The sequence below is a fragment of the Mesoplodon densirostris genome, chromosome 1, assembly GCF_025265405.1.
Source record: "Mesoplodon densirostris isolate mMesDen1 chromosome 1, mMesDen1 primary haplotype, whole genome shotgun sequence".
In the NCBI taxonomy this organism is placed as follows: Eukaryota; Metazoa; Chordata; class Mammalia; order Artiodactyla; family Ziphiidae; genus Mesoplodon; species Mesoplodon densirostris.
Genome location: NC_082661.1, coordinates 134,944,506 through 134,969,628, shown reverse-complemented (window position 1 = coordinate 134,969,628; position 25,123 = coordinate 134,944,506). Strand labels below are relative to the sequence as shown.

Sequence of the window (25,123 nt, the reverse complement as noted above, 5' to 3'; positions counted from 1 at the left end):
CCTTTACTCAGCTATTCAACATTATTGAGTGGCCTACTCTATTCCAGGCAGACACTGAGGATGGAAGGAAAAATGAAGAGAAATGACACTGATCTCATGGAGAAGGTCACATTTGAATTAAACTTGAAGGTCAAGTAGAACTGAGGAAAGTGGAGAGGACATGCTAGGGCAGAATGAAGTATCTCCAAGGGCAGAACAAGAACTAGGTAGAGTTTTCTGGAAAGGAAATAGTGTAATATGGAGATATGGCCAAATTATATCAAGTTCAGTATAGAAGTATATGTATTTTGCTTGATTTGTTTGCTCCTGGTGATGACGCAAGAGAGGTAATTGATTTAGTAAAATGTATGGAATGGACTAATGTCCATTGGAAAATACCAAAATGGAAAGACTAGTCTGAAGATTGTTGGAATAGCCCTGGGTAATATATAATAAGGGCCTGTAAAATAAAATGGACTTTTACAGGATAGAATGAAATACTATATTTGAAAGATAATTACAAATTTATATGTCAGAATTATCTGACAATTTAAATAATCAATTGCCATTGAATGTGTTATTTCTTCAGACATGGAAAGAAAAACAGGGAGACATTTCTTTAATTTTTCTCTAATATTTTGTTTAAATTTATTAATTTTACAGGATAACTAAGTTTATGTGTATATTATCCTAGATTAAGAAATATAAGTATGAATATTTAAATAGAAGTATACATATTTCAATAGAAATATTATATAACTATAAGTATTTAAATAGAAATATTTATATTTATATAACTACATTGTATAAACTATATTATATAATTATATAACTATAAATATTTCAATAAAAATATTCCTTTGGTCAATTTTGATAATATTTCCATGGGTGGAAAAAATAAATCTTAAAGAACTAAGGCTGTTGCAACAGAAAAATTATAACTTTCCACTTCTAAATTTTATTCCTGAATCTATTTGAATAGTAAAAGCTGACTCTATGTATGTTACATTAAAGCATCATGCATTGCGAATGAGTCAAGCCAGGGCCTGTGGGTTTCTTATGTCATTTGTCATAAGTCTCTCTAGAACATATATTTATTTATGATGTCTCCTGTTTAACAACAAATCACAGAAGGAATTTGAATGAGGCCCCATATTTCTGGCATGCAAGGCAGTGATAAGAGGAAAAAGGAAGGTTCATGACGGCGCCACCCAGAGGAGTGCTACTTCAGACTCCCCACCTGAGCTTCAGTCAAAACAATCACAAGATTTAGTTGCACTTATGTCTCATTATCTGTGTGCTGCAGGTTGAGAATGACTGCTGAATAAATGAGCATCAGATCAGAGAACATGAAATTAAGGACACAAATAAAGTGAGTTGCAACATGGTAAATTAAAAACAAATTGAAGACTTCCTAAGTTGAACATCAAGAGCTACATTTATTAAGGGGAAATACAGTTTCAATTCAAACAGAAAAAAAAAATAAGACAAAGAGGTATTTTAAATATTTACATTTTGCTTTACCTGTATGTGTAACTTCACCGCAGCAACATCAAACAGAATATTTGATTAGAAGACTGGAAATTTAAAGTCTGTATTTTCAACCACAGCCCTGTTTTTTAGACTAGACTTTACAGAATTTAAATATGATCATTTGCTGATAATGGCATTTGCTTCTTAAAATAAAGGTCTCAAGTGCATATAAAATGGTATATGACAAATTTAGTTGTTTTACTATGAGAAGTTTAGTTGTCTCATATTGCTCAGTCAGGACCCATTCACATAAAACAAATTCTGTAATAAATTAGAGATCTATAATAGTAGGTGACTATTAGCTCTAATAATTTTGGGATCTTGTCTCCTAATATCTGATGATAGTTGATGAATTCAACTAAACAGATTAAAATAAATACTACTATAACTACCTGCAATTTTGTTCACACACACACACACAAATGTATCTTAATTTAATCTGCATAAAATTGTTATAAGGTAGGTATGATTTTTTTCTTTTTCTGTGACATTGAGGCTCAGAGTGCTTAACTAAAGTGACCATAGATTGGTTTTAGGTTTAAGTGTAATGGGTTTACATAAATATTTAGGACATCATCTGTTTCTTCAAGGAGCTGACTTTTTTAGCTAGGGAGCTAAAAATATATGCAGAGGAGACAAAATTAAATGAAAAATTTGAATAAGAGTTTTGGACAAAGGAAGGAACATTACTGACAGTTGCAAAAATCCTTATATAGGTACAGTGTTCAAAAGAAGGAGCGATTATTTCAGGGCTAAGTGATGAAGAATTATTTCATGGAGGTGATAGAATTTGAATAAGATTTTGAAGGAATTGAAAAGGTAGTTAAGTTTCAGAGGAAGAGGCAATGTAGGCAGGGCAACATATCAATTAAAATGGATTAGGAATGAAATGGATATAGAGGAGTTCAGAGCACAGGAAGAGAAATAAATGGAAAAGTAATAACCATGTGTTTATTAATTATCTACTCTGTGTCATGCCCATTTAAACTTTACCTGTATTAATTCATGTCACCTTCACAACATCACTGAGGCATTCTTGCCCCATGTCATTAGTGAGGAAACTAAGGTTCTGAATGTATAACCAACTTGTGCAAAGTCACATAGTAGTTTATGGCAGAAGCAAAATGAAAATTGGTGGCTAGAACCATAGCCCATGTTCTTGACCATTATGCAGTACAGTTTTCCATGATCATAATAGTGATCTGGCACTCTTCTACACATTACAGCTTATCTCATTACAGGATGGATTGGCTGTCTACATATAGGCATTAGTTTTACATATACCCTGGGTAAGAGGAACTCATGGTCCTAGTTTATTTGAGGAAGTGAAACTTAGCAGTCATATTACGGATGAAAAGAAGACATGAAATATATCAAATATTTTGCATCCTATTATTACTATGACTATCATTAGGAAGTATGTTTTATATTAGATAATACCTTTCCTGCATAGGAAATAATTTTACTCAATCACTGTTATAATTCTTGTTCACATAGTATCTAGCCCAGCACATGCTATCAGTAATGTCCTTTCAAAGTCCTTCCCCTCAGATATAGTCCCGTTCAAATTCTGATTTCATTTTATTGTACCTGTGACCATCTCCCTCACATCATATTCTTACTTAAAATATTCCTCCCCATTCATCATAGGGCATGATTTTGTAAAATATTTTAATTTATTTTATTCCTTCAAAAAATATATATTTTCTTTGTTTCTCACCTACGTCGTGTCCCTGCCTCTTACCTATTTTTAGGCATGTACTCAACTGGGGGAAAGAAACACATCTAAGTTTTTTTTTTTTTCTTAATAGATCTTTATTAGAATATAATTGCTTCACAGTACTGTGTTGGTTTCTGTGGTACAACGAAGTGAATCAGCCACATACATACATATGGGCAGAGGACCTAAATAGACATTTCACCAAAGAAGACATAGAGATGGCTAAGAGGTAAATGAAAAATAACACATCCAAGTTTGAAGAAACCCACATGGCTGCAGGTAATTTTATTCCTATGTTACATTCCCCTATGGGCATTCTTACTGGAGATGTGTATCTCTTTGAGACATGGAGAAAACCAATCTCCCAGCAATAAAGCCTGATTCAAAAGTTCTGCCAATCATCAACATGATAATTTTAGCTAAGGTATTTTTCTTCTGTGTTCTCATCTGTGACCTACTGTGAATGAATCATTATTTGGGAATTAACTGGTTATAAACCAGTAAATTTTTTGGTTGTTGTTTCTTTTGTTCCTCTTTATTGGGAAAAAGTTTTTATGGTTGTTGTTTTTGTTTTGTTTTCCATATTTAAAAGCTCAATGGCATAAATGGATATCCAATCAATTTAAATTACTTCATAAGTTGAGAACATTTATTGAACATACATTGATGCTATGCATATTTGGCATATATAACTTAAAACTTGATTAACAGCAAATGGAAGTTGAACCAGTGCTTGAAAAAAGTCTAAAGCGTGTTCCTTGCCAAATGTTTCAGACGATTTTACAAAGTGGTATGAAGTGTATGAGGTATAAAGGAAGGAAAAAGGATACATAGGAATGGCAAAGATAAAGTGGATTAAAAGAAAATAAAGGCCTCAGTTATGTGTCACATAAATACTTTATTGAGTGACTGAAGAATTATTTGAAATCCTTATATTGGGAAGCTCAACACATAACCACATTTACAAGACACTAACAAGAATCTGAGAGATGTGAAATTCCAGATATATCTGAGTAAAAACAGGATTTGCTTTAACAAAATAATTAGTCTCAAGGAACTTTCCCAGTCTTCTGAGGCAATTGCTTTCCTTAGAACTATTAAAATATCTCAATGAAAAAAATCAATAAAAGAAAGACGTCTGGCTATAAAAAAACCACTTAAAAGGTGGTAGGCATCTATGGTTACAGTAATCCTATTAAATGTTAAACTTCAATGCCTCAATCAAAACTTTGAAGTTAATATTTCATTAGGATAGAAAATGAAAGAGCCAAGAGGAAAAAAATTGATACTTTTACTGCTCCTTTTATCTGGATACATTTTTCTCTGGTGCTGAATTCATAGTAAGTGAGTTAACACAAATATTTCAAATAATAAATAGAAATTCGGGTTCACTGAAGATCAGCTTTGACAAAAATCCACTAAATTATAGGACAAATACTATTAATATTAGGGAAATTGTTAATCACATTATGGCCAGTTTTCTCTCTATCCTGAAATTAATAATAATCTAATAGAAGAAATTCGAATATTTATGATCACACACACACGCATAATTTGCCATTGTACTTACTTTTGGTCACAACACCTTCTAAGTGAATGATGTTAGGATGGTCAAACTGCCCCATGATACTTGCTTCACCCAGGAAATCTCTGCGTTGCTTTTCAGTATAGCCTACTTTAAGTGTTTTAATTGCCACAGGTAATTCTCTTTTTCCTGGAAGTTTCAAACGTCCACTACAAACTTCACCAAATTCACCTTGTGATAAAGATGTAGAAAACACAGAAACTCATTACAAATCCCTACTCTAACAGTAGTCTAAAGTCCTCTTAGAATAGTAAGCTTTAGATAAAACAGAGTTGAAGGGGAGTCCAACTTCCTTATCTATGTTAAATTAATGGTGCATTGGGAAAAATAATTTACAGGTGATTGTAAGACACATTGGAGGCTATTAGTTTCATCTCTCTCACCTACAGAAACCTTAATGGAAACATTAGAAAGAAACTAAAAGCAACTGGCTGAAAATCACTTCCTTCTTCCTTGCTTTCTACTCTAGCAGTGACACTAATGAGAAAAGGAAAAAAGAAAAGGGCCATAGCAGGACAAAAAGGAAACAGTCTTAAGGAAGAGATGATTCACAAGTAGACTAATTGGGTTCTTGAATTTTGTAAATAGTTTTGGGTATTAAAAATTATATGTATTATATATGAAATATAATAAACAGTAGATGGTAAAAAAACACTATGTTTGAATATACATTTTTGCTGGTTTGTTTTTTTCATAAACCAAACATTTGCTGGTTTAAGTATGAGCTAGGCAGAAGGTAATATTAAAATATGATCAATTATATACCACCTTGAAAGCAAGTCAATTACAAAAGATTAAAAACTTTCTGAGTTAGATCAGGACATTGATATATTACATTTTATAGTATAAACTCAAGTTAAAAGTCCAAGTTAAACACACCATCTTACCCGCTCCAATAACTCTTTCAATGGTGATGCATGAAGCTTCTATCTCCTTGGCGAATTCGTGGACAGCTTGATTGGGATCCTCATAGGTGTGTGGATCAATATAAGTTCTTACTCCTGGCAGTTTAACTGTAAAAATAAATGGGCATTACAATCGAAGTGCTTGTGATGGATGAGTGAAATTATAGACGTTATAAATGTACAACTATGGCTTAAATCCCCAATTCCTAGAAATGACAGAGCTACAAGGACAGACCTTCTCCTGAATTATAGAAGTCATTTGTACAGCTATCTTATTTTTATAATTTTAGAAATCTGGATTGTTGGCATGCACAAGAAGAAGTGCATATGTGACGACATATTTGAATAAGGACATATTTCAACACTAATGTTCAGGAGTCAGTCTCTGAGGCAAACTAAGACACTTTTGTTTACTAAACTGGACAATGAAATGCTACTGGTTTAGTTGTTGGTTTGTTTTCTTATGCTTTCCTTAAAATCTCATCACAGATGATTAGTTTAGGTTTTACAAAAATAATTTAAAATAACTTTTCTGGTGCTTTGGTCCTATAAGACTGACAAAGAAGTCAAGAAGAAAAGAGAAATTCACTCTACTGTTGCTGCAGGGCATTATGCAAGTCTCTTATGCTCTATGAGTCTCCGTTTCATCACATATTAAAGGCTACCGATATTACCCTCACATTTTTTTGATGATAAATAACATTAAATAAGATAGGACTGTGAAAATGGACTCAAAAATGCTTTGCAGCATGAATTATGGCTTTCATGATTTTGACTTTCATGGTCATGGCAGAGTGACAAAAAAAAAACTTATTTTTGTCACTTACTTGGCAAATCAACTCACACTGTACTATTTATTAAAAAATGAACATATTAAAATAATAATAAAATTAGAATCCATTTAGGCAGATTTTTAAAGCTCATTATTAAAACTTGATTTTCTGCATTTCTTAAAAGTGTAGTCTTTTTCAAGTCATTTGAACCAAGGTTGCTGCTACAGGAAGTCCTCAGGGAAATTCCTACCAAAATGTTAGAAAAAGAAGAAATTTATTCATTTAATCTGGTGATGTTATTTAATGACATATTTCTACTGACTGTTGCTAGGAATTAGAATTGGCCTGGAAATTTGGTTTGAAATATAATAGCTTTTTATATTAAGCAAAAAGTTTTTATTTTAATGATTATAATGAAAGTATGCTTTAAAGGATTGAAAAAAAAACATCCAGCTGTTGCCTAGGGTCAGCAGGCAACACCGCAAGCCCATACGCTTTAGGGGAATGTAACAAAACCCTTACACTTTTTATCCCAATATTTTTGGTCAGTTATTACAAATCTCTAGCCTGAAAAGAAGCCAAAATAACAATAAAGTGTCCCCTACTTTGTTTTATTTTGATTTTTTTTTTTACAGTTTGCTTACTGTGCCCATTATGAAAATGCATCTTTTCCTCTTCTGGATCTTGTTTTGCTTTGCTGTAACCGCACCGCCTGGAACAGAGTAAGCTACGATTAGCCACATCTCCAAGTGGTGAATCACATCAAGCCCAGAAGCACACAACACAATTGAAATGATTGCAACCTTAAGTGATTTTCACACCAGCAGTATGAAATAACACCAATACTCTTTTACATGAATCGTATTTCCCCAGCTAGTATCCCTCACTCTTGCCCAGATTTCACTGAGAAGTCTGAAGCTCTCCAAACCTATTTTTAAACATGACTTCATCATACACCATACACCAGAAATCTCTCTGTTCCCTTTTTCTTCTACTGTTTTTTTTGCCACCTCGGAGGCCCCTGCTTTTTCTCAGGATGAACTGTCCCAAATACGTCTCTGATTCAAAAGTCTCCTCCTTTCAGCACCTTACTCCATTATTCTGTTTTATTTATTTCTCTTGTTTTGGAGTCTTTAGTGTCTCCACTGGTCTCCTGTCAATCTATCCATTTCCATCAATTTAATTAATACCTCTATCCCTCTGGTTTTATTCTTTTGAGAGTTATACTTTTATTCCCTGTGGATTTATTTTCTAGGAATATTCCACTGGCATTCAAACTCAATAGATCTGAAAAAGAAAAGAGTACCTTTCCCTTTAATTCAATCTTGATCTGCTGCCTTCTTTTCCTCTTAATAATATTTTCATGGCTTTCATACCTTAAGGTCGAAGCCCTGTTCTCGTGTACCTCAAAACAAATTAGTTGCCAAATCCCAAGCATTATATAACATAAAAGTCTTATGATCCACCTCTTCTATTTCACTAGCTCTACCTCTTCTTCAATTAAGGTCTTGCTGTTTTTCATTTGGATTACTATCAGTGCCTCTGAACTGATGCCCCTGCATTCTATAACTGCTTTCCTAAACTATACTAGACATGGCTGTAGCCAAATTACCATAAATAAGGTACTTTTCTATTGTGTTAGCTCTCTTCTGCAAAGTCTTCAATAAAATAATAAGGTAAAGATTCCTAAACATAGCCCCAATGTACATTTCCCACATCATCTCTGAGATATTTCTCCATGCTTCCGTATGTTCCTATATACTGGTTCCTGCACTTAGGATGCTCTTCTTAACAATTTCCAATTATCAAAGTCCAGTTCAATTGTTGCTTTCTTCATGTTTTTTTTTTTCCCTAATACCCTGGATTAATGCAATCTTGCCCCCTCTGAACTCAGTAGCTTTCTGTATCCCTCTCATGGTGTGACTGCCATTCTACAGTGCAACATAGTCATTTGATAAAGTTTTTTGGCTCTCTTGCTATTGTTGTTAGTTTCTTAAATGGCAGTAACTACCATTCATCTATAAATTTCTGAAGTGACCTGGCTCAGAGTTGGCCCCAAAAATATTCATCACATTGATGAATGAATAAATGAATGAGTGGATGATATTCTGGTTGAGTCTACACAAGGACAAGTGTTTGGAGAGAGAATACGCTGATGAATATTAAGGTACATGAATAACCATATAACATTAAAACAGCTGACCAAAATAAAAATATTTAAATTACTTTTAGTGAAACTCTAAGGAAGTGAATTTATTATTCACAAGCTCTTATAATAAAATTGATTTTATTAAAAACAAAATTTCATTTACTTCTGCATAAAGAAAATACAGCCAAAATGTCAGATTGACAAAATATTTTCATTACAAAGTTGACTGAAAACTACTATATGATGTAAATGAAGTGGCCAATTGGCATACAATGAGGACTGTTCCTTGGTTTCATATTCTAAAATGTTTCTTAAATATGTGTATATTTTGATATAAAAATGAAACCTATTTTATTCTCTCTTTCTTAGTGTGTAATTACATATATTATACAACATAGATAACAAAACCTGTTCTTGTGCTATTTTTGAAAAAAACTGCAATTATCTTAATTTTATCCTGTTAAAGAACTGGCAATTTATTAGTAAAGTATATCTAGGAAAATTTAAGTAAACTTGAAGTAATATACTTAATACATATAATGTTCTTAGGTGAGGAGAATTACACAATGAGGAACTGGTGGCTTTTCAAATTTTATTCATAACATGTAGATGCATTTGTCAATTAGGAGCCCTTAAGACATCTTGAATCACCTCACCACAGTGAAATGGAGAGAAAAAACGAACACATGATATCATCCTGAAATAATAATTGGTCTATTCAAGCTGACGTTTAAGATATTTTAATACATTGTTCATATTTTTTAGATATTACATTATTCTTTCAATCTTTAATGTGTGTGCCTCTAGAGAGAAGTTATTGATATTGTTTTTTTTTTTTACCAATGTTCTAAATACAATTGTGTGAAATCATTCTGTGATTTATGTTATTTAAATAATACTGACAGGGCCTCCCTGGTGGCGCAGTGGTTGAGAGTCCGCCTGCCGATGCAGGGGACACGGGTTCGTGCCCCGATCCCGGAGGAACCCACATGCCGCGGAGCGGCTGGGCCCGCGAGCCATGGCCGCGGAGCCTGTGTGTCCGGAGCCTGTGCTCCGCAACGGGAGAGGCCACAGCAGTGAGAGGCCCGCGTACAGCAAAAAAAATAAATAAATAAATAAATAAATAATACTGACAAAAAACTTTGTTAGAGGAATTCTAAAGATACCTAAAAAGTATACAAGTTCTTGCAGTTTACATTAGAAAACAAACATCCATTCCACCTTTAACTCTCCTACCTTCAAAAAAAAAAATCAAGCTTTGAAACTTATATCCTCAGATAGTCTTTATCATTAAATAAGCTTCATGGATATTTAAATTCCATGCAAATGCCTCATATGAAAATGGAAATAAAACTTTGGATCTCATCTAAAAAATGATTTGGGAATACCATGGTGAGGAGATGTTAACATTTTAATACCTAGGGTGAGAGTCAGGAGGGCAATAAGAAGGAGTTATTTTTGACTACAGACATCTCAAGACTTCTATAACATAATATGGCTGCATGTCACATTAACATAAAAAATTAAGTTCTGGAACACCCCAAAGCAACATTAAAACAAACCTCAACAAGATACAGCAAATAGAAGTGCAGCTGGCAGAGACTGATACTCAAGCAGTGGTTCAGCCTTTCTAACAAAGCATTGCAGGGAGCCTGTTCATTCAGTATCATCTTCTGTACTTTGTCCAGATGCATCATTTTAACTCAGCATACACTAGAGTCAATAAATATGCCATTCTGTACATGAATTACAACTCCTATCTTCTAGAACCGATTTTTTTTCAAATGGAAAGAATCAGTTTCTTCATTTTGCTTCAGTCACAATTTTAATGAAATTTGATATCATTTTACTAAAAACAACTGTAGTGCAAGTAGAGGAATCATCTTCTAACAATTTATACTTATTTTCTTCTAGAAAACAATGATATTTTATTTTTTAATAGTAAGGTGGGCATGAGAAATCATATTAAATGTAAGCATAATTCATCTTCATAAATGAATATTTATTAAAAAGTACAAGAGTGCTGCTTCCTATATAAGTGACTTCATGGGTAATTTAGAAATCAATGTATTTTCCCCCATTTCTATCCTAAGGACTTGAATAACACAGCCTTGATAATATTAATGCAGATCTTAAAAACTTGGCCCAAGCCACAACATCTAAATTTGAATATTTGAAATTTCTGTAAGACATGAAACAGTAAACAATAATCTTTATGAATGGATGGATGTGCCAATGAGTAATTTAGTTCTTGGATGTAAATTAAAGATTTGATAATAAATTAGCAGTATGAATGTCAAGCCCTCCAGAGTACTAAGTGAAGCACAGAATCAGAACTTTACTAAATGACACCATTATGGACAATGAGGAAAGATGAGTGAATGAAAGAACAAAAGGTGATTGTAGATCCTTACTCAACAATAATCTCCACAAAATCTGATTTTTCCATTGCTTTAGCCTATGGAAATAAACACTGAATAAACACTTTTTCCCCCTTAATTCTAAATAACGTGGGGAGGGGGGAATGGTGAAAGAAGGAATGGTTTTGCATTTTGATGTCTTTGAAAGAGTGAGCATATGCAGTGCCTGGCTCAGAAATGGACATGCCTATAACTGTTCCTCTATTACCCAGATGGATTAAGAGATGCTTTACCATACTTTAAAGCAAAAATGTTCAAAAGACAACGTTGGAGCAAACGTTAGGTTCAATATGTGTTGCTTATGGAAAAGAAAAGTTCCTTGTATTGTAGCCTCCTTTAAAAACACATTTCTCCATATATGCACACTCTCTTGTTCTGACATAATGACCTCAACCACGGCATAATGTTGTGTTTAAGACTTTTATGCTGGAATCTTGAAAAAAAGAAGTTACAGTTTTTTTGGGAAATAGTTTGACCTTTTCACTTCAAGAGTCTCTCTAACTGTAAAGTAGTTTTAATAAAACCTCAGTTAACTCAGCCCCCATAAAATAAAGAAACATATGAAGATTAACTTATTAAAATATCTAATAAATACTGAAAATAGATCGTTTTATTTTACAGGACCACATTCTTCAATAAGAATGTGAGTGCAAATGCAGAAAAATGGGACATTGTATATATAGGCTGTCTTGCTAGCATTTGTATACTAGGGTACTGGATTTTGAGTTCCTTACAGAGAGATGTAAGTTACACAAAAAATGCAACTGATTTATTATCATTTACTGAAAATTCTCAGACATACTTCTCAAAGAAAATGTACATGTTTTTGAAAACATGCTTTCCTTGGATAGGGGAATGGAGTGATGATTATAACACACAAAATGAGGGCACAGTTTTCTGTGTACCCATCTCACATTCTTCCAAGGACACTAACCACCCTATGATTAATGGCAATGTGAGAAGCTAGCTTATTTCTTATTTTATGCCTTATATATCATTTTAATTTCTATATTATAAAAGACAAAGAAAAAAAAACCTTAGAAATAACACTTCCAAAATAATGTAGTACATATGAATTTGTAAAGTTTTTCATTAATAACATCTTCAAATCCTTTTAGAAATAGCAATAAGAGAAAGGCATGAATAATTTGAAATACTTCAGAAAACTCAAAGATGAATTATAGACTTCATTATTGAGTTAAAATTTAATTACCTTAGAATTTTGATATAAAAACACATTTCATAAAGTATGAATGTAAGTATTGTGTCTCCCTGTTTTCAATAAATTTTGTTTTAATGTGAGAGTAGGTAATTTCCTACTAATTTATAAATAGTTCATGGATGTGACCATTGGATTTCTCAATTAGAGTAGTCCCACTTAATATCTCCTATTGTCTGAGGTTCCACAGGTATTACAAAAAAGGATTTGGGAGCGGTTCATAGCAAGATCTCAGTTGGAATTTAATATATTATCTCTCTATATTGTGGGCAAGCCTCATATCTGCCTGCCAACAGCACTTTAAATGGCCGTCTAGAATTATAAGGATGATTTTATTCTCTATGTCTTTTTCCTAACTCTATAAACTAGAATAGCACTTCCACATACCTCCCTGACAGAAATCTGTTGAAGATGAGTGAAATAATCTGTTAAGTATGTAAACATAAAACTTTGCTTACTTCAAATTTCAAGAAACTTTCAGTTAACGAATTAACTTTCCTTAGTTCATTGAAAAATTAAGGTAATAATTAATGTTTCAATGTAATCCACAATCATTTTGGTCAGAGAAGTATGTTTTGTTTTTGTTTTATTCTCTGAATTATGAGAGAAGTTAGAGTTTATCCTTTGTGCTTCCGATTTTAAGTAGTATTTAAAATAAATAATAATAATTTCTAAAATATGAGGTTGATTTTCTAAAAATCACAGAGTAGGTAAATAAACAAAATAAGAATTTAATATCTCTATTTTCAGAATAGTGAACTCCACTTTACTTGCCATATGAATCCCTCAGAAGAAGTAGTAAGGGATATAAAAACAATGAAAAGCTTGACAACTGATGAATGAAGGAATAACCTAACATATGTTTGAATTTAAGAAATGCAAGAAAAAGCTACTTTGGGACTATGGGAAATTTCAGAAGAACTTATAATAAACGTTATGTTATAAATATATATTGGTTCCTGTAAGCATAAACAAAAATGAATATCAAGGGGTAAATAGTAATGCTATTTTAGAAATTGCATGTATTAATATCTTATTTACATTGAAGACAATCAATTCAACACTGGATGCTTGTAAAAATGGATGGGTTGAGGGTGGGAGGAATGAAAAAATGACTAGAGTCTCAAGCCAGCTGTGATGGTATGAAGTCAAAGATCACAGATAAAAAAAAATACCCCTGTTAAAAAGGCCGTCTTGGGGATAGGGTGCCTAAAATCTAAGCATCTGGGTTTCATTAAGACATATTACAGAAATATCTTCCATCACTGGGTAGATTTCCATCAAAGCAGGAAGAATATTTTTAAAATTAACATCATGCATATGTGTACAGATTTCACAACAAAGTAGGCACTAGAGTGATGAAAAATAATTTGAGATCAAAGATAACAGCATGTAATTACCAATTTCATCTTATAAATAGCACACCAGGCATTTGAAAAATAATGGAGTTTCCTGGTGGGAACTTTGAGAGTAAAACTCAGAACTCCATAGCCCTGCAGAAGATTTAATGTAGTTGAATTGCAGAACAAAGGATCTAGATCAATGGTTTTGAAATTATGTTTTTCAGACCCTAAGATTTCCACAAGGTATATTAAGGTACTTCTAAAAGCCAGTATATTTACAATGGGCAATTTTAATGTATATGTGTTGCATTATATTAAGGTCAAAACCAATCACACATATTCATGAGTGGTCTTTCAAGAAATGAGAAACTATGATATTCCAAAATCTCAAAACATCTATCTAACCTCTGCTCTGTAATTGTAAATATGTCTATTCACAAATGATCATAGAATGTTCCTTGGAAATTATTTATGTGGTAATTGACAAATGCTGATATGATTATACATACAAAATTAGGTGACAAGATTTTAAGTCAAGATTTCTTAGTATTTTACTGATTGTAGTAGGAAAATTCTCAGCCCTTAATTTCCACTACCTAAGTTTTTTTTTCCTCTCCAATGCTTTAATCTAAACAAATAGTATCTTTAACTGAAACCTCACAGTGACTAGAAATTGTAAAATGGAAGTTGAGAAAGCAGAGCAATATAAACATATTTAGCTTCCATTCTTCCCAATTAATAATTTTGAACAACTTTCTTGCTGTCTATGTAAGCTCAATTAAAGTTTGTTTCTTTTGCTTTATTTTGTTTTGTTTTACTAAGAATGCATTAAAAAAATTCTGGCTTTTCCATAAATCTTTGCACACAAATTGTTAGCATTTTATTGGGTACCTAAGCACATTTGTGGCTCAATAATTTTTTTGTGTGTATGCACACACACACAAATACACATGCACACACACAAACACACTCATTTAATAATTGCTGACATTATTTGAAGAAAGATGTTAGAAATAAATTGTTTTCTTAGGTTTCCTGGTGTGTGATTTGTGAAGAAAATGTTCCACCTTCCCTCTTTTCCTCTTTTCTTTTATTTCTTCACTTCATAAACTCCCTGAAGTCAACTACACAGTAGAAAGAGATACCTTTTTTTTTAAAAAAAATCAAGCAATTTAAATTCAGCTAAAGTTAGTTTTCGTCAATACTTTCTAAGTCATGGTTTTATAAATGTTCATACACCCATATTTTTGAGGTTTAGTTCAAGGTATGTCTGGATGTCATTTTTCTTTTTTTCCAAGATGCAAATTCTGCTTGTTCTGATTCAGTGATTTATCTCTTATAATAATCAAATTTGAGAGTCAAGTAGAATGAGCAATTCAGTGACCATTTTTAAGTTTTTCTATAGAGCAGTACAAAAATAAAGTCACAGTTTCAAGACATTTATATTATACTTCAGCCTTTGTCAGTTTTCAGGGCTGTTTTGTTTTGTTTTTTTTTAGTCTGTCACTGAAGCCCTAGGCTCATATAAGAATTTCCTAAGTTAAATAATTAGGAACAAATATGTACTTTCATATTAACTTAAAAAAATTTCAAATATAAAAATTTCAAAAGATTGAGTAAAAAGATCAACAAATCTTATCAATCTGTGTTTGTTTATGCTCTCTTATTCTCAGAAGATCATTGGTATCAATTCCACTACTTCTCACATCTATGCATGCATGCACTCTCATTCACACCACAGTTTTTTGAATCAACAAAAATTAATTTACACCTAGAGAACACAAGTAATAATTTTAAATGACCCAAGGCAGCCCTATAATTCTCTAAAATGCATTTCAGCTCTTTTCTTGGCAAATTTTGACTACAAATAACAGCTCAATATAGTAGTGGAGGGATTTAGACTTCTTAATCTAGACAGAAATTATCTGGAATATTTCACTTTTTTACAAGGTAGCTCACTACTGTGTAGGAGAGTTCCTCTAAATCTGTGAAGAGTGTTCTTTGGTCTTATGTTCTAGCCTATAGTTTCATAGCTATAACCCAGATATATTTAGGATTTGCATTTGTAAATAATTAAGACTATCTAATTTGGACACTGATCCCAAAAATGTGCATATTTTTTACTTAATTAGTATCAACTTAGGAATAACACTTCTAATATCTGAAGTAATTCAAGCTTAAAACTATTAAGTAAACCATTTAAAATTACATGTGGTTCTGTTCTCCAATGCCACATATATCCGCAATGATTATGAAAATAGAAGATCCTACTTAGGTTATGGTCATTCCATGGGTCTGGGAGACAGAAAAGTTGACTTCACTTTGACAGAAGTGGCATTCTACTTCCACGTATGATATGGTTTCACTCTTGATGGAACAACAAAAACAGTGACATGTTAAATGTAAAACAGATGTTACGATCTTACAACTTCCTGCTTTAAATCAGGACCACAGTAAAAGCCTTGGAATTGAAGTATGAATGCATGACTTAGGGGTGATATGCTATATGCATATTTTATTTGAAAGTATCCATTGTGAAATCACTTAAGATTCTTTTTTGGGACTCAATTTCAGTCTATTCTTCTGTTAAAGCGTAACTTGAATGCTAACTATTAAAATGTACACAAATGAAAAAAAAAAGGAATGCTGATGATAATACATATAGGTGGGACAGCACATAAGAGTGAGAGCAGGAGGGGAACACTAACCATATTAGGCTTGGATGGGCAACAGCGCACAGGGAAGAAGCCCTTCCACAGCCACAATCGCAGCAACTGTAAAGCAAACAAGAGAGCCCAAGATAAGGAAGAGATCCCACTCCCTAGATATAGCTATAAAGACACTACGAATTTAGACAGGTGTCTGCTTTGCTTTGCAAAAGCAAAAATTCCTAAATGAATACAATTAATTTTCCCACAATGCTTTTCAAATTGAGAAGTATTTTATGGGTTTAAGAAATACAGAGCTGTATTAAATAGTTATTTTTATTTTACTTAAAAAAGCTTATTTGGTAGGAAATATAATGAGCCAATGTATTTGATTATCCAATTAAAACCAACATACAAATAAAAATGTAAGCATTTGAATATTTCCTCAGAAATTCCTGCAAAAATTATACTCAGAAGACGTTCTAAATAGCCCTGTAAATAAATGCTTTGCATAGAGCTTAAAAATTTAGGATGGAGAATAATGCCTTGCTCATTTGACCCACTGATTTCTTATAGCAGTGGCATCATTTATCACAGACTAATGAAAATGTTATCCTTACATGACTTCGCCAATCATGTATGGAAAGCTGCCAATTTAAATTTAAAGGTTCAGATTTTAAAAATGCATTTCCATAATATATTTGCAGAACTATTGTTATATTAAAAAAAACCTATATATAATACATGCACTTTTCTGGATATCGCAATATTCAATATTTTTCTAAATTTTCCACATATTCATAGTAAAAAATCCAGAAAATAAGAAGTAAATTGTTTAATATAATGTACTTTATTGCTAGAAACCAAGTAAACTAATGGCAGAATATAACATAGAAATTATTTAGTGCTTCAATGCATTCACTTTCCAGTATAGTTTATAAATTGCATTTACAGTGATATCAAGAGAACTGTGGGATGAGCTCAGTAACGTTACCATACACCAGCAGGCCAAGACATTTATCTAAACTCTGTCTATTTTGAACTTTAATTGCTTAAAATGTATCTAGTCTATTTTATATCAAATAAGGAGAAGAAAATACAATATAAACATCCAATATATTTGGGAATGTTAACAAAGGTAGACAAGTATTTCCAAATTAAATTCCAATGGATCTTTTTCAAGGAAAAATAGGCAATGTTCCATATATTTTCTTCATAGTATTGACAATGCTTTAATTTTCCCACTACTATTGGGATTCCCTGGTGGTGCAGTGGTTGAGAGTCTGCCAGCCGATGCAGGGGACACGGGTTCGTGCCCCGGTCCAGGAAGATCCCACATGCCGCGGAGCGGCTAGGCCCGTGAGCCATGGCCGCTGAGCCTGCGCAACCAGAGCCTGTGCTCTGCAACAGGAGAGGCCACAGCAGTGAGAGGTCTGCGTACCGAAAAAAAGAAAAAAAAAAAAAAATTCCCACTACTAAGTATCTGAGAATTTAGCTGTCACTAAAATGGCAACTGTGACATTTATTTTCAGCTAGACTATTTGTATTTTAAAGACTATGCCAAATAATTATTTTCACTGTAGAGATATTGAAAGTCAAAGTTACAGTATATAAAATTGTTAAAATACTTATAAGAGTAGATAAAGCATCTGTAAAAACCTTTGGCAAATCTTGATATATTTCTTCATAATTACATTTATTTCATTAATGTCTTAATTACTGATATCTTAGATATGTTAACTTTTCTAATGCTTCTGTTTGTATCAGCACTCAGATTTGGGGTTGGTAAACTATGGCCCATTGGCCAAATCTAGCATACCACTTATTTTTGTAAGTACAGTGCTGTTGGAACATGGCCACACTCTTTATTTATTGTTTATGGAGTCTTTTGTGCTGTTGCGGCAGACTTAGGTAGTTGTAACAGAGAATGTGTGGCCTGAAAAGCCTAAAACATTTACTATCTGGCACTTTAAAGAAAGTTTGCCCTCCTCTTTTTTTTAAGACTACTAGTTTTGTGAGATGAGGATGATTCCTTGACCTTTTTCCCATCACAGTTTAAACATAATTAATGACACATAAGTAGTTTCACTGTAATTGGTATTACCTAATGGCACAATTATCTCAATTTACTGATAGCTATTAATACGGAAAGTTTGCATAGATGTGTTAATTTTGAATAGCACAGTTCCAATTCAAAAAATAAATAAATAATAGATTGTTGACAAATGTAAACAACTGTTTTTTAGCAGTTAAAAAAGATGATGTCATCTCCTAATAAAGTACAAACATCCTTCTAGTTGAGTGTGCACAGCTTATAAATGCATGTAGAATTGTGCTTAGGAAAGCAAGAACTGCACTGTGATTGGCCATTACCTATAAGGATTTGTTTAATGTTTGATCAGTGTTCTAAGATTCAAAAAATACACCAATGATTCCAAAAATAATAACATTTTATTCAGTCCTTTTTATTTGAAAAAATATAATAAGGCTTTTGTCTTACAAATTAGTACATATACATGCACATACACACACACACAATTCACTATAACACCAAATCTAAAAATTTTAGTCCTAAAGAATTTAAATCACCTTACCTATCATTAGATTTCAAATTTATAGTTTTTAAAAAGTTTAGTCAAAAAATCTGAAATCTTGTAAAATCAAACACTCCTACTTTTTCTGAGTCATTGTTTTACATTTGGTACTGATGCTTTCTTTGACTTGTTTTAAGATGGCATAAATAAATACCCTGGGTAACTTAGTTAACTTCTTTGTGTTTCAGTTAACAGCCATAAAATAGGTATAATAATGGATTCTATCTCATAGGTTTTGTGAAAATAAAGTGAGAGAATATATGTATTCACTTAGATTAGTGTCTGGCACATCATGTGCCTGGGAGAAAAGCAGTAGCTATTACCCTTAGTAATACCATAATCAAAGTGATAGAATAGATTCTCATTATTTCAGAGAAATTTATTTTTTTCATGATCCATATAATATTACCATACTAAGAATTTCCATTTATAACATAAATAAATATCTAATTACCTTCAGACCAATCCGTATAAATACAGATGGCCAATGTAAGTTAAAAAAAATCATTTCCACAAGATACATTTTCTTGGGGTTTAGTGATCAGAGCATACTGTGCATTAATATGTCATTGAGAAAATTAAAACTGAAGTTCCTTTTCTGTGAATGTCTGAAGTGGAATAGTAATCCCCCAAATTACTCTTTTTAAATTAACTCCAAGGATGCTGTCACAATAACACTTAGACACCAGATGGTATAAAGAACATGTTCTTTCCTTAATCAATAAATACTCAAAGTACAGGTTGAAGATGCTTACAAGCCTCAGAGATAATTTAGAAATAGAAACCAAAGTGTGCTAGAAATAGCAGTCAATCTAATTTATGTGAGCTATGGTTCAACAAAGTCCATCTGCATTCCCATAAGATTTTAGCACCTGGAAGCCTGTAAGTGACTGCATGTAGCTATAACAAGATCGTTATTATCAAAGTTTAAAATAGTTTAGCCCTTCTGGACTTAATATCAAAACTGTAGATCTTTGTTTTAACAGATATTTTGATTTGTCTTTCCGAATATTAAAATGTGATAACAGAATCTTTCCAGACCCAAAGAAGATTCAAATGAAATTACTTTAGCCAGGTCTTACACAGAATTGATCAATATATGTACCACTTGTGTCAACGTAGGTAAGATAATCTCCCTTCTACCCAAGAAAGGTGATTATAACTCTAGGGAGGAAATTCTCAAAGATGCTAGATCAGAGAAGTAAGACTACAGGCTGTGGATAAATGATGACTTAAATTCTTAAACAGAGATCATACAAGTGGATAAGAAAAACACTAAGATCCCAAAAGATAAATGAGAGAGGCAGAAAGAGTAAATACGAAAAAGAAGTATTTTAATTAAATAGAAAGTATTTTTAGTTTACTGGTTTAAAAAAAAAGAAGAAAATGAAAAGTTTGCATAACTTACCCATTTTAAATAAAACAATGACAACAACAAAATTGGTGGTACTTAGTGCTGGAGAAAAGACTGTAGTTTGTGCCCTCAAAGGTCACAGTGAAAAGTACCACCAGTGCTTTAGAAAACAATCCTCCAAAACTTATTAAGAGTGATAAGGGCTTCCCTGGTGGCACAGTGGTTGAGAATCTGCCTGCTAATGCAGGGGACACGGGTTCGAGCCCTGGTCTGGGAGGATCCCACAGGCCACGGAGCAACTAGGCCCGTGAGCCACAATTACTGAGCCTGCGCGTCTGGAGCCTGTGCTCCGCAACAAGAGAAGTTGTGATAGTGAGAGGCCCGCGCACCGCGATGAAGAGTGGCCCCAGCTTGCCACAACTAGAGAAAGCCCTCACACAGAAACGAAGACCCAACAAAGCAAAAATAAATAAATAAATAAATAAACTCCTACCCCCAACATCTTCTTTAAAAAAAAAAACAAAAAAAGAGTGATAAAAATGTCCTTACCTTTTGACACCATTGAGTAGCAAAACAGTTAAGATCATGGAGTTTGTAGTCAAATTAAGAGCAGTCCTGGATGTATCCACTACTAAATGTATAGCTTTTGGTAAACTTGTTATTGAAATAAATGAAATAAATAGTAGAAACTATATTACATAGGGTTGCTTTGAAGAATGAGTTTGATTATAAATGTAAAGCTTTCTGCACTGTCCTGGGCTCACAGTCTGCACTTAAAAAGTTTTTTAACTGGTATTATTATAATAACATGGACTTATGGTAAAAAGTAAGGTGTAGATAATATGCACGAGGCTGGCTACAGATTTTAAAGGAACCAATGACCAACAAATATTTTGCAGTTAATAAAATCTATTTGTGGAGTCTATGATGCAATGAAATTAATATGGTATAACATTAAATTTTTTAAACTTTAGGTAAAAATTAGTGTGCAGAGAAACAAAATGATGGCAAAAAGTATATAAAATCTTTAAGAGCTACTGTGTTGGAGTGTTTCATGAATTTGTATTTTTATGAAACAATTTTAGTTTCCCTGATTTCAAAATTTTTTGTGGTTATTTCACTTTGTAATTTTAAGAAAAACAAAGAATTCAAATAATTCCAATTATGTTGCTGATCACAATATACTGTCATTTACACTGTATCAGTTTTAAAATGCTAAAAATAATTTAAACATGTAACAAATATTTACAGCAAAAGAAGCTTAGGTTATTGTTTAGTGGTAATTAACACTGACAGTGTTGTTTTATACATTTGTTAAAATATCTCATAATGTGATACCTTTGCATCTGTGTCTTTATTCTTACTCTTCTTACATTTATTACTGATTGCCTGATGAAGCTAGGCTAAAACTGAAAATATCTTTTGCAAAAACTAGGAAGGAGATAAAAAACATAATGGTAACACATATGATCCCCAAACTCTACACCTCAGTCCCCATACTTCTGACAAAAAGGCATAAAATTATTCCACCCTCCAAGAGGAGGTAATGTAAAATGGCTGGAAAGAGGTTTGTTTTCATTTTTGTTTTTGTTTTAGTGTGTTTTTGAGTAACTCTGAGGGGAATCCCACATCTACAACACATGCATAAATTTATATGTGCAATCCAATCACTATTCCCAAGTCATAGTCTAGGCAAATTGGAATAGGATATAGTTATACACAGTAATTTTAAAATCTTTTCCAGTTGTCTGCTTCTTTCCTATAAAGAGCTCCTTACCCCTCACCAATGATTATAACTGTCTCCCTATTACCCTCTAGGACCACTTATCAAAAACTGTCCTATCTGAGCACTAGTCCCTGGTAGATGAGTTTTGAAATATCAATGGATCTTAGTCTTACCTAATCAAGTTCCAATCCTGGCATACTCATATCTTGCTGTGAAATAATAAGAAATATATATATTGGTCTCTGCTCCCAGCTCCTGACACAGAACTCCTAAAATCCTTGTTAAATAGGGGTACTATGAGAATCTTTTGTTCTAACTTACAGTTCCTGACGTGGAGCTCCTAAAATGCTTGTAATTTCCTAAGTTACAGAAGCACTAGGAGCATCTCTTGTTCTAATATTTGGTCTTTGACTCTGGATCCTGACACAAAGCTCCAAAATCTCTTGCAATTTCCTGTGTGATAAGAGTGTCTTTTGTTCTAATTAGGTGACCCTTGGTGGGTTGGTTGCCAGAAAGTCCAAGTCATGATTAGAAACTTGGAATTTTCAGCCTTACCTCTCATTCTCCAGAGAGGGGAGAAGGGCTGTAAATGGAGTTAATGATTCATTATGCCTACATGATGAAGCCTCCATAAAAATCCCTAAAATACATCCATGTACTGGAAGAGTGGCACACCTCAACTCCACAGGATAGAAGCTCCTGTACTTGGGACCCATATAGACCTGGTCCTCCATCTGTCTGTCTATCTGTATCCTTCATCAAATCTTTTATTATATAATCAACTGGTAGTTGTAAGTAGGTGTTTCCCAGAGTTCTGTGAGCTGTTTTAGCAAATAATCAAATCCAAGGAGGGGGATCATGGGAACCTTTGATCTGTAGCCAAGTCAGAGAGAAGCTGTGGGTAACCTGGGGACCTACTAGTTGTGACTTGCATCTGAAGTAAGGGACAGTCTGGGACTGAACCCTTAACCTGTAGGGTCTGTGCTAACTCTATTTAGTGTCAAACTGAATTACAGGACACCCACGTGATTTCACAGGGAATTGCTTGGTGTGGAATATATAACCCCAGACATCGAGTATCAGAAGTCTTGTGATTGTGGTAGCAGTGTGAAAGTAAACGAGAAACACAAAACAGGACTTTGCCTTTCCAACACACTTGCTTTCTCCTTCTGTTACCTGTTTCAAGCCTGAATAGTCCTATTGTAATATTCATCCTAAAAGTAAGAATCCTGGGACTCGGAGACAGGGAACCGCTTTCACAAGGTGGCACTTATAACAAGTTGCGGAGGTAAGATGTGGGTACCAGTTACTGCACTGTAGTGTACTGGAAGCACAATTTCTTCTTCCATGTCTTCCAGCTCCTTTCAGTTCTACCTCTCCCCCATGCTCAGCTCCCCCTTCCCTCTGTTGAAAATTTAAATACATTTGCATGGGGAACCCTGTTATGAACACTTCTTTCTTCCTTCACTAATAGCTACTTACCAGGCTTTAAAAGTCTGATAAATTGATTCACAATAAATTACATACAACAACTAAATTGCCTTTATCTGAGTCTTGCCCTTATTGTAGCAAAATATACCACATTTTGTTTTAAAGTATTAAAATGTGTGTGTCGTAAAAATACTCAGTGATCCAAATTCTACTACATTATTCAAATGCATGTATAAAATAGAGATTAGATCATATAAGTGACTGAAGTAAACTAAATAAATCATACATATTCACAGATTTCTAAAATAAAAACTAACCCCCAAATTCTACAAATCTAAGTGTTCTATGTGCAATCATCCTTTTCTCTTAAGGACAAGGTCACAAAAATAAACAAACAAACAAATTCACTTCAACTTACTCTGAAGACAGCTATTAAGACCTAGGAATATCAAACTACATGAAAGTGATACTGACAAGGACCCTGTGGGGCTTCTGGGCACAAAAGCCTTTCTGTGTTCCCCATTTCTTCATTATAAGAAATAGGCTTTATTCGGCCTCTATGACCTTCCCTGAGTTCCAATGGGCAGGTTCAGATATTGATAGATGCTAATTAGGGAAGGGGAGGGGATGTGGAGACAAGAGAGGAACAGTCAAGAAACAGTAGTGCAGCCTTGGAGCAAAGTCCTGGTTCCCCCTCAAGGGATATATATAACAATATCTTTGAGCTGTTTTGCAGATACTGAAGCCCCCGCCAGGTGGGAGAAGTTAACTTTATGCTTCCCACAAGCATGTAGCCCCCAGACCAGTTGGAACCTGAGGGATGATGATGCTAGCTCCCACAGCTCCCACTTACCTCACCACCAACCAATCAGAAGAATGTCCACTAGCTGACCACACCCTCTTGGAACCATTACTGTAAAACTCCTCACTACCCCTCCAGGTCAGGACACACAGTTTTGAGGGCTTTAGCCTGCTGTGGCCCCCTTCGCCTGGCAAAGCAATAAAGCTATTCTTTTCTACTTCACCCAAAACTCTTTCTCTGAGATTTAATTCGGTGTTGCGGTACAGAGGCCAGATTCGGCTTCAAAAGCAGAAAGAAAACTTGTGGCAAGTTATCTTAGACTACTATTCAGTTGGTTTATTTCCCACGCTATACTTTAATGATGATTCACTGTACTTCTTTTAATCATTCTAATGGGCCAGAGAGATCATTATAAAACAAGCCCTTCTTTCATGAATGCCACAGGTAAAAGGACTGATGCAACTAGCAAACGTTATTGAACATGTTAGATTCAGTTTACTTATGCCAGTATATATTTGGGAACACAAAATGAATTTCACCAAATACTAACCACCTTTTATAAGCTTTTTTGCTACAGTAAACACAATCATTCTCATTATCTGCAAACATTTACTAAGAGTTGATGTGCTATGCTTTAAGAATAAGAAATTATATATAAAAAAAATGCTTTCTACTCACATTATATAATGATTCTAAACCTGGCTACAGACTAGAGTCAACTGGGGAGTTTTGGAAAAAGAACAAAAAAACCCACAATGCCCAGGCCTCAGCCCAGAACAATAAAATTAGAACACCTTGCCTGTGGGACACAAGCTTTATTATTTTTCAAAAGCTGTTAGTTGATTTTGTCCATGTTGACAACCACTGAGCCTATAGGTACTCAATAAACACTTGTATTGAATGATGTGTCTTATAATAGTCTTAGGGGAGCTTACCTAATGA

The 25,123-nt window shown here is 33.5% G+C and overlaps 1 protein-coding gene across 4 annotated transcripts in view; it reads right to left on the bottom strand.

Moving 5' to 3' along the window:
* EPHA5 (EPH receptor A5) overlaps positions 1–25,123 on the bottom strand; it is a 323,812-nt gene that overhangs the window by 36,951 nt on the left and 261,738 nt on the right. For 2 of the 4 annotated variants that reach the window (XM_060109001.1, XM_060109022.1), the window contains exons 9-11: positions 7,140–7,207; positions 5,705–5,830; positions 4,803–4,988 (exon numbers count right to left, since the gene is read on the bottom strand). In XM_060109001.1, coding sequence (XP_059964984.1) covers positions 4,803–4,988; positions 5,705–5,830; positions 7,140–7,207 — 380 coding nt within the window. Of the gene's footprint in view, positions 1–1,503; positions 1,516–4,802; positions 4,989–5,704; positions 5,831–7,139; positions 7,208–16,334; positions 16,401–25,123 lie in introns of all 4 variants that reach the window. The other 2 variants (XM_060109012.1, XM_060108993.1) reach the window with 2 other exon arrangements.